Here is an 11,035-nt window from a genome sequence, read left to right on the forward strand (position 1 = left end):
CCGGCTTATCATGTAGCGGTAGCTTTCGGAAAGGTGGAAAACATATATTTAATACTTGCGCCGGGTATTTAATGTTCGGCTCCGCCCGAACTTAGACTTTCTTACTTGTTTTTTTTTTTAACTACCCTGATATCGGTTGTCAAAATTACATTAACAATTAAAGAACCTCATTCAACTTTGCCTCCTTTAGAAAGCAAATTAACTCCCTAAGCAGACCAAAGTCGTTTTTGACAAAAATTTCTTTAAAACAATTAAACTTCTCAAAGAAGGTGTACGTGTCCCTGATCGCAGAAAATCTCCGACATACAAATTTTAGGCGCTCATTGGACTCCCTCACCCCGCAAGACCAGCAAGTGTCCGACACATCTCTTTTGAACTTACTCAAAAAACATTCCCATAGGTGTGACCTGAAACAAGTCTGTTTATTAGCTTAACATCTTGGACTTCCAAGTCACATTTTTTATTACAGAACCAATGCGAGTTTGTTATTCTACCGACGTTTTCAGCAAAAGTCTTACCTTTCGTCAGAGATATTTCAAAATACTCCTCCTCCCATTCGCTCCATATATTCTTGCAGATAATTCTGAGTCACTCCTCAATCGTTAACTTAACAAGCACTCTTCTACCATTACTAACTGCTGCCTTTGCTGCTATGTCTGCGTTCTCAATGTAAAAAATGCCCACATGGCTAGGTACCCAGATGAGTTTTATGCTCCGCACCCGGAGCCATGTAAACTATTATGGATGGAAGCAACAATATGATTTGTTGTACATTTCTTATCAATAAGCCTCAACGCAGCCATGCTATCAGAGATAATAGCAATCTTTTTGAAAATGGTCCTAACCATTAACGATACCGACTCCTTAATGGCGACAAGCTCACCGAAAGTTGACGCAAAATCCCCCGAGATATTATACAAATATGAAAAATTGTTTTGTGGATCATAAACGGCAAGACCCGTCACCCCTTCACCCACAGAAGCATCCGTGGCAACCAGATAATAGCCATCGTCCTTAAGCTCACTAAATCTACACAGGTACCGGCTTCTAAGTTGTAATACACTTTAATTAGCTTTTGAAGCAGACAGACCAGATAATTCAACTGACAAATTATTGTGCCTACAGAACCTGGTCTCCGTTCCAACTCTATTGAAGATAGTCTTATATTTGTTGTATACAAACGAAATAACTCGATTTAAAACTCGCACCACACCTCAGGTCTTCCCTAAGGCGACGATTTCTCACCCAAGGAATTGGGTACCTTGGCTGTCAACCACTCCGCTCTTTTCAGGGGAGGGAGCTCCCCCGCCAGTGCGTACCTCACATGTACAGGCGAGTTTGGAGGCAGCCCCAAACATCGCCTAAGTGTCTCATTTAGGATCACCTGAATCTTTCCATTGAAACCAAAAGGTGCATTTGCATACGTCGTGTTTGCATACTCTGCCTTGCTCCTGACAAAAGCCCTGTAGAAGTTTAGCGCCACTTTCGGAACCAGTCCACTTTTAATAGGAGTCAACTTCCTCATAAGATTTTTCCCAGGAACCGCAATTTTCTTTAATCGGTTTACCTGTTCCCTTACCGACCCATTTGAGCTCACAATCCTGCCTAACCATTTCAGCGAGCAGACCTGCTCAATCTCACTACCACCAAACCTCAACAAAAAGGAATTTCTTCTATTGGAGTTTACACACATAAACCTGGTTTTCGCTATATTAATGCCCAAATTGAGGTCCCTGCACATACTACTAAAAGCAGCCAATTTTCCCTCCAAGATACCAATCGCATCAAGCTCCGTATCACCATAGCAAACAAAAGCAAAATCATCCGCAAACTGAAATATAAAAGCACTCTCATCCTTCAGGGCATGAAGCCCAGCCGTGTACAAGTTAAACACTACAGGAGAGAGACAGCTTCACTGCGGGAGCCCATTTCCCACCTGAATCGAGTGCCTCCCCAAGACAAGGGTTCTCCTTGAAAAGAAGTTGAACACCCACTCCCGTATGTTACCGTCCACATGCAGCTTTTCCATTATAACCCTCAGTCTATCGATGCGGACACAGTTATATGCATCCGAAATATCGAGCACGCACACAAACACCTTCTTCCTGCGAGCCTTTAACTTCCCAGACCAGTACAAAAATTCATTAAGACACATAGCAGCCGATCTACCCTTCCTGTAAGCAAAACTACCCTCCGGGAAAACATTATTCGATTCCGCCCACTCCATAAGTCTTTCTTTGACCATCATATTGAGGCACTTAGCAAACGCAGACAGTAGTGAGATAGGCATGAAATTCCTTATATCACTAAGAGCCTTCTCATGTTTAGGAATGGGCACATTTTGACTATCCTCCACTCGTCTCTCACGTGATTTTCGTTGAACAACTTTCTCATGTCCCGCAACATGGCCACCTTAGTGATCTCCGGAAGTCTTTTCAGCATACTGAAAGTAACTCCATCCATCCAAGCTTTGTGTGCCCTAAACGCCCACACTTGAAGCACTGTTTTGCTCTACGGAAAAAATGATTTACCCTGAAGCCCACACAAAAAAGCCTCACACAGTCGGGGATAACACTGCCCTTAAATCCAATTTTGATGGACAGAGTTGGAATAAATCTTTCTTTATTTACCGGGTCCCTTCTGGTTATTCTGGAAACCGACAACACTGGAATATCTGAATGAATCTGTCTTACCACACCATAAGTATCAAAAAAGCTACGCGGAATAAAAGCCCGTATACCCATACCCTGCAAATCAACATTAACCAAACTAGCATTAGCATCAGCAACCGAATAAAAGAAAACTTTGAACAGGGACCTACCGATCTCCACAATATCTTTTAGCCCTTTTACATTCAACTTGCGAATTTTTCCAAACAAAAAAAATCCATTTTTGACGCCTTTACTTTCAACCCCACACATCTAGACGTGTCCATAAGCACAACCGCATCGCCCTTAAAGTCACAACTGTACTTCGGGCTTTCCTGACGCTGAAAAACATTCCTTACATTTCGTTCACCCGCCGTATTTGAGCCAGCGTTGGCAAACATCTTTTCCCCTACCCCTGAATACATATATTCGGCACTATTGCCAACCGCATCAGCACCTGCATTAACACTCGACACACTAGCATCTACAACGCCACGTTCAAATGAGACAGTCGGTCCCAATTCACTTGCCACTACTGTACCACTAACACCAGCGGGAACCTCTTGCACTTGTGCTAAATTAATAGCCGAACCCCTCTTTACAAGCATGCCACTGAGCGGCGGAAGCCCGTCACAGCTCATACCCTCACTTGACTCACTAAAATTTTCAATTAAATCGTTTGCAACACTTTTAGGTCTCTTGGAATTTAAGGAGCCCGATGCCCTTTTCTTCCTAGCCTTACGCACTTTGCCCAAATTGGCCTGCGCATTTTTTCACGATGCGCACGCCATCTTGGACACAGCGCCCGACGCCGAAGCGTCCTCCATTTTGTACCACAAAAAAAAACCGCTATGCCACAGACACGATTTTCCACAATCAAAAAAACTTACCCACAAATAAATATCTACTTATAAATCTGCTTTCTATAAGCTGCAATACCAATTTAATTCACAGGAATGAGATCGCAATAACAACTACAAAATTATACTCTTACCATATATTTTATTTTTTTTTAGCGTTTTTTATTTTTGCTAGCGTTCATTTCCCACATTTGACATTTTTGTCCCTCCTCGAAGAAACAATTGATAAAACTAGAGGTGACACCAAAAAGTTAATGGTTGAATCTGAGATTAGCTCACGATTACATATTAGGGATGGGCGAATTTTGTGTGGCTAATCCGCTTTTTAAATCACAGATTAGAGACTTAAGCATAATCTACGTTCTTTGTCATAATCTCTGTATATGGAACACTCTCATAATTAAAAAAAGTATATACCTTGTTAAAAAATCGATCTCGTTTGCCAAATTTTTTGTCACATCACCGCTCAGGAAATTGACAGTTCAGTGGTTTGTCATAAAAATAAGTGGTCTGGCAACCTCCCATTGATTTTGTATTAATTCTGTGAAATCATTGTTTTTTTTTTTTTTTTTCNCATATGTATGTATCTATGGATTTGGTATTTGTCATTTTGTCATTTTTGTTACGCTCCCGCTCGTACACACGTCGTCGAGGGAACTTCATGCAGTTTTTGATACGAGGACTATACATATTCAAAGAAAGAATTTTCATCATAAATCACAAGTATAACCTGGCTGTAGAAGGATCCACATATCAGGAGCCTGGCCACTTACTGGATGTCATTGCGACATTCGCCTTAATCCAAAAAAAAAAAAAAAGAAATCATTGTTTTAATTGTTATAAGCGGCATTACGGAAGAAAAAGGAATTGAATGCTAAAAATATGTCGAATAACGATGAACTTATTGCACAATTTATTGAGATAAGCGGTGGAGATGAAAACGTCGCCAGATTTTATTTGGCAAGTTCCAATTGGTCTTTGGAGGTATGTGAATTCCATCCAAACATACATACATGTGTATGTGTGTACGTACCCATTCTTTTTTCCGGTTTCACTGCATGATTACAAAATTTAGGATGCACTTTCTCATTTCCTTGGCAATCAAGTTGACGGAGAGGGTGACAGTGAAGAACAATCAGTTGACAGAAATTCAGGCGGTGCGTCCGTTGATCCGCCCCCAACCAATTCGAGCAGTCGCAGTCGTCCGGAAATCGGCGCTGAAGGTTTTACCAAAAAAACCTCGGACAGACCCAAGTAATTTATAATTAATGGGGCTTTTGAAAAAATATGTTGCATGTTTGTTTATTTATTTTGATAACAACAGAGTTGCGACACTAAATGATATGACCAAACGTACGTCGAACGAAGAAGAGGGACAAGCTTTTTACGCCGGGGGCTCGGAGCGTTCAGGACAACAGGTTTTAGGACCACCGAAGCGTAAAAATTTCCGAGAACAGCTAACTGATATGTTTCGTATGGCACAAGAGCACAGTACCGGAGACTCGGCAGGCGGCTCAACCGGCCCGTCTACATCTGGTGCTGTACATTGGGGTCAGGGGGTTCGACTGGGCATGACTGATAACGATCATTCCGTCGTAGCGTCGCATCAAGGCGATGGCAACGCTACAGAGGAAAAAAGACCTATTGTAGTCCTGAAGTTGTGGAGTCAAGGGTTTTCCATTGACGATGGGGAGTTGCGCCTGTATGATGATCCCGAAAATAAAGAATTTTTAGAGACTGTGATGCGCGGGTAATTAGTTTATGACTTAAATTTTAATGTCATATACATTGTATTACTAAAACCATATAGAGAAATACCACATGAGCTATTAGAGATGGGTTGGTTGGTGAATGTAGATGTGGAAGATCATCGCCACGAAGATTATAAAAGGAAAAGTGTACCTCCGAAATTCAAAGGGTCCGGCCATACTTTAGGAAGGTAACAAATTTTTTTTCCATTAGAATAATCCACTTAAGTTCAACTAACTTGATTAATAGTCCAACACCTAATGTCGAAGGAGCTGCCGCCCCCAGCAGTGCCAAGCCAACGCCAAAGGTTCAAGGAAAAGAAGATGATGCTTCTGCTAAAGAGAAACTCAACATAGATTCTTCTCAGCCAACCACAACGTTGCAAATACGTTTGGCCGATGGTTCTCGTTTGATGGCACAATTCAATTTGAATCACACTGTTGCTGATATACATCGCTATATAATTAAGTAAACTTCTAGGACATATAATATATAAAATGTGATAACCTCTTATTTTTCAGCGCAAGGCCACAATATGCGGATGGAAACTTCAGATTAGTATCGTCATTCCCAACCCGTGAATTGACAGATGATGCCGCAACGATTGAGTTAGCTGGCCTTAAAAATGCATCGATATTACAACGAATGAACTGAGTCGCACACATATTTTTCATTGGGGCATAAAACCTCGGCTACTTGAACGGTGTATTTGTAAAATATTTACTCTTAAACATGATTTGTTCATTAATATAAAAAAAATAAAGCAAGATACAATGTATTGCTATTAAAATACCATCGCTTTGAATAAGTGTGAAAAGAAGTCTTGGATTTCATTTATTTGAGTATTTATTCAATACAATTATTGCAATCAAATACCCGCTTTACAAGGTGTGGTGCGTCGTTTTTCTTTGTTAACTTTTATATACCGTGTATACCGTGCGTTACATATGTATGTATTAGGGAAATCGCCCTTGACTAAAAAAACTAAGTTAATCAGTCTACCACTATGTGTACATTAGCTTCATTACTTCTAATCTTATATTATTTATGTTGTTCATGAAATTTTGACGCAATGCATTATGCCATGAATGCAAGCCGTCTTTTCCGATATTTACACAGTCAATGTATCTGTGAGCAAAAGCTAAAGATGGAGCTAAATTGGCAGAAGTACTTATAGGTCCTGCCGACGTAGTTGTTGCTGTCATAGGCACCCGAGGTTTATATATGTAAATGGTGTGTGGTTTCGCGACCTCTGGGTCATAAAAGCTATTATTTGTAAGCAATTTATTCTTCTGATCAATACAAACCGAGTAAGTTTGTAACTCAAATGCATTACTGTCAGCCCCATAAGAATGCAACGAATTCAACACAGAATTGTCCACATTTATCTTAGCATTTGGGAAAAAGAATTCGTTTGGTTCCAGCAATATAGAGAATTTCGCTCTGTGTATGGAACGCAGTAGGCAATCGGTCTTGATGATGTCTCGTATATTTGATGTGCTATTTTTGCTCGTAAAAGGAAAATTAAATGGTAACGATTGTACATGCAAATCTTTATGCCTCCTTAGTTCCCGCAAAAGATTTTCTGATAAGTCATCGCCATTGTAAACGATAAACTGATTGATGCCTAGGACGTAGTGGTGTAGAAAAAATTCCAACAAATTCGCATCATTTTTTCCGAAGTTACTGCTTATATTAAACGTCACTAAATCCAGACAAATCGCTAGTTGTGTTTGCGGCACGTTGCCTACTTGACCATTTTTAATAGGACGTAAACGAAGCATATGATTCGCATTGATCTTATCATTTTGGTCTGCATAAACAATGGTTTTGGGTGCCCCTATATCATTTTTGAGGCGACAGTAAAATATATATGTTTTGAATACAACATCGCCATTTTCTTTTTCTTGACCCAAGTGCTGAAAACGAAACTTGCCTTGCGAAAGGTGTCCTCCATAATGTGCGCTACATCGAAAATTTACTACAGCGCCAACCGATGCAGTTACCAGAGATAAAACTTCGCCACCTGAAGAGACAAGTTCGTTGCGATGCCAGAATGAAGCATAGGCGTGAAAGGAGTCCCCAATTAGCTGCCAGACCGGAATCGGGCGATTAAAATCAATTATGCCCTCATCCGTCCAGGTGAAGTTACTTATTAATCGTAACTCTGCCGCATCTTTCCGACTAAAGAAGTTCACCGCATTCAGGACATCTTTCAAACGTGTGTTTTCGTTTTTGTATGTAAGCAAGACAATTATGCTTATACAAGAAATTACGACCAATAAGAGCTGGTGATATTTACGCATTGTTTATCTGTAAAATAACCATTCCAAGCACAGTATACTGCGATTCCAAGTCGATAAACAAACGTATTTAGAGCAATTTAGAGGGTATGTAATTAGCAAAAAAAAAGAAAAACAATTGCTAAATTACAGATTGACATATGAAAAGGGTTGTCGAGGCTAAATATCAGGGTTGTACGAAAAAAGCACTCTTTTTACCAAAGGTCGTGGATACACTGGTTATAGTGCTGACTACACACGAGGTAACCGTTGAAGCTACCAGGGAGTTGGTTGCCTGAAGCACACGGAATTTCCGAACTGAGTAAGAGTAGTTTCTTACAATATTAAGCGCACATAACCACGTCAGGACCTAGATTTACACTGATATACATACGTATGTAGAAGAAAATATTAAGGGCCGGTTACTCAATGTCTAGTTAACACTAATCTGCGGTTAAACATCGTTATCGACGTAATCGACTCCCTGTTATATGCATGGAGTCGAAGCTATTTGTTACAATTCGCCCCGTGCATTATAACCAAGGTATTAATGAGAAAAAGTGGCAATATTGATTTTTCGCGTATACAGCGCTAGCTGCGTTTCAGTGACCGCCGATCGAGAATTCAATTATTATTTTGCATTACATTATATTACATTAGGTACGGATCTGAATAAGCGAAAGAACACGGCTGTTTGTCAAAAGCATACGATTTCGAGCTCGCGTAAATGTACATTTGGTAAATGTGATAGCATGAACGATCTTCGAAAACATATGTTCGAAAGTGCTAAATGTTGCATTTTAAATGCATCAAAAACGCTGCATTAAAGGCACAATTTAGGTAAAATTATACATTTAAATGCTTTAAAATGTGTTGTCTTGTTGAATTAACTTTAGCTCTTCTTTATTTAATAAATGTGTCAAATAGTGGTCATTGTGATATAAACAAACGCTCAGCTGACGAACGCGCTTCCACAAACTTCCCAGTAAGAACCCTATCTGTTAGCTAATGCATTATATACGCTGGGTTATTTCTCAACCAATTAGGTCGGTGTTATGCAGAAATTTTGTTTGGCAAACTGCGTGCAATTGTTGTTGCAGCAAACTCGGAGAGAGCGAGTTTGGCGACTCTCACAGCAAACTAATTTTGTTTGGTCAAACTGCAGCAAATTCGGTGTTGTCATATACAAAAATTTTAAATTTTGCGCGTTATGTACATCTGAAATTCTCATTTCGTGTTGGCAATAGCCAAGAAAACCATAAGGAACGTGCAACCCTGTGCCAAACTCGACATAACCACCTCCGAGCAAACTAAGCAGCCGCCATTTAATTTGGCAAACAAAAGTTTGTCTGCATAACACCGACCTTACAAATACAACGTCGCGTTCTTGCGTGATGTATTTTTGGTTCATGACGTTTACTTTTGACTTCAAAAAATATTGGCATCACTTATTAAAAGAATGACAGATGGCACCTATCCAAAATATTTTAAAGTATGGCATCATCAGGCTGTCATTTCAAATCTGGCAGCATCATGCTGCGTCATCTCAAATCTGGCAGCTTTGTCGACGAGTGCAGTCTTTGAGTGGTTTAGTGCGTGTATTTGATTTAAAATAATTCGTATTTTTACACTATTTTGCTTAAAATAATATATATTTGTGTATTTCCAAGAACGGTGAGTGTTAATTATGCACTTTTCTTATATTTTACTTGAAGATAATAGCAAAATTTAACAAAGTTTCGCCTGTGGCTGGCCGTCGTCGCCATTTTGGAAAAAAATTTCTCTGCTGAAAAGCGTATACAGAAAATTTTATCCATTTTTTCATCATTAGTATTTTACGTAATTTGGATGAATATTATTCCAAAGTCCAAATATTGATTAAAATTAAGACATAGTGGAATTACAATTTTTAATCTACTTGCATATCGCTGTATCACTGGCGAAATCGATGTACATATGTATGTAGGTTAAGTGTGCCTGAAAATCGGGATGAGCAATTACACAAAAAAAAAAAGATTTTTATCGGCCGAACTTACTACCCCCATTTGCATTGATATTGAATGATGTCCCGATAAATAAATGCAGAAGAATTAAGAGCTTGGAATCCCCTTTTGGTATTTAAATGGGTTTTATGCATGCATATAAATAACGTGCACGCATATGTATGGATGTACCCATGCGTGTGGCCAAACAGGTATACATATTTTTGGTATCGGCCTTTGTTTCTGCCAGCGTATATTCTGTATCTATGTGGCCGTGGACGCCTGGAACGAATGGTCCNAAAATTTACCAAAAGATGCAGGAAGGAACACTAAAATGTTTGTTACTTAAGGTAAAACTAATACTTCCACAAATTCTTAAATAATAAATATTTCAGTCACAAGAAAAAATTTTTCTGTGAAAAGTTTGAAAGAACCGCAATTAAATCCAAAATGGCTTCCGACACACAGACGTTGCACGTTCACCCTTCTTGAAAATCTTCGCAGGAAAAGGAACGAATGGTCCGCGTTCTTTTAATTGCTCTTTTACGGGCTCAAATGTAAAGGTCCAGTCAAATGTGGTAAAGCAAGTAATTGTGAAAAGTCGGTCTAAATTATAAGTAATTTCAATAGCTTCGACACAGTAGTTGGGTACAAGTGCAGTATCGCGGCATTTGTGAGCTAAAACAAAACTAGAAAATGGGCGTGGTTCGCCCTTTCTATTGATTTTAATGTTATATATTTTTGGTGCAAATTAATAGGCCACACTTAGGGATTATAACCCTCACTAAGTAGAATTCTCCTTTCTATGTTGCCGAAGAAAAGGGGCTGAACACCTTTTACAGAAGCCCTGTTCGCGTACGCACTATCTAGTAAAATGCAGTACTAATTTTACTGGTTTTTACTGGATGCCGTTTGCGTGCGCAAAAACTTGCGAGAAACCAGCAAAAGAGAATTGAGAGAGCAAAAATGACAGCTGAACTTGCAAGTTTTACTGGATAAATTTTTACTAGCACCTACCTACTTGCCAGTAAAAAAACAGCAGATGACATGATGCTTAACGCAATTCACATACAAATGTTTGAACTGCTATTAGAGTTGCAATTGACAAAATAAACCTATTTAAAAATATAATAAGATGGGAAATACAATTTTTTTTAGAAAATTGCGTCGGAAAATAACAAATTAATCAGCTGTTCATAAAACTTGGCAACTTCTTGCTGGTTTTGCATTTTCGTACTTTCTTGCACATTTCTCTCATTGGGAGTAAATATTGGCTTACTCTTCGAAATTTGGTTACTGGCAAGTTATTGGATATTTTTTGCTGGAGAATACGAAAACATAACTGGAGATAGATATTTCCTAGATATTTTATTTTGTTTGACAGCTCAGCCCCAACAAACACAGTCTCTAACGTTTGAGAAATTTGGATTTCTACATTAGATAACTAGGGTAATGGTGCATTTACATGGTATGAATCTGTTCATAAGCCGTATGAATTTTCCTATAAAAGAAGC

The 11,035-nt window shown here is 39.1% G+C and overlaps 3 protein-coding genes across 3 annotated transcripts in view; 2 read left to right on the top strand and 1 right to left on the bottom strand.

Moving 5' to 3' along the window:
* Window positions 1–3,965: 3,965 nt before the first annotated feature.
* Window positions 3,966–6,077, top strand: p47 (NSFL1 cofactor p47). Its single transcript, XM_017611594.1, has 7 exons — window positions 3,966–4,056; window positions 4,330–4,492; window positions 4,584–4,762; window positions 4,833–5,258; window positions 5,319–5,447; window positions 5,507–5,725; window positions 5,779–6,077. Exons 2-7 carry the CDS (start codon window positions 4,391–4,393, stop codon window positions 5,909–5,911), a joined length of 1,188 nt encoding a protein of 395 aa, XP_017467083.1. The 5' UTR covers window positions 3,966–4,056; window positions 4,330–4,390; the 3' UTR covers window positions 5,912–6,077.
* LOC108359643 (uncharacterized) lies at window positions 6,063–7,711 on the bottom strand. Its single transcript, XM_017611580.1, has one exon. The coding sequence runs from the start codon at window positions 7,561–7,563 to the stop codon at window positions 6,262–6,264; it is 1,302 nt and encodes a 433-aa protein (XP_017467069.1). The 5' UTR covers window positions 7,564–7,711; the 3' UTR covers window positions 6,063–6,261.
* A 1,381-nt stretch (window positions 7,712–9,092) lies between these two features.
* The window catches only part of nito (RNA-binding protein spenito), a 15,106-nt gene continuing 13,163 nt past the window's right edge, over window positions 9,093–11,035 (top strand). Inside the window, exon 1 of the mRNA XM_017611525.1 lies at window positions 9,093–9,213. The gene's annotated coding sequence lies outside the window, so the exon portion shown is untranslated. The remainder of the gene's footprint in view (window positions 9,214–11,035) is intronic.

Source organism: Rhagoletis zephyria, unplaced genomic scaffold, assembly GCF_001687245.7.
Source record: "Rhagoletis zephyria isolate East Lansing unplaced genomic scaffold, Rhagoletis_zephyria_1.1 Rzeph_scaffold_00013, whole genome shotgun sequence".
Lineage (NCBI taxonomy): Eukaryota > Metazoa > Arthropoda > Insecta > Diptera > Tephritidae > Rhagoletis > Rhagoletis zephyria.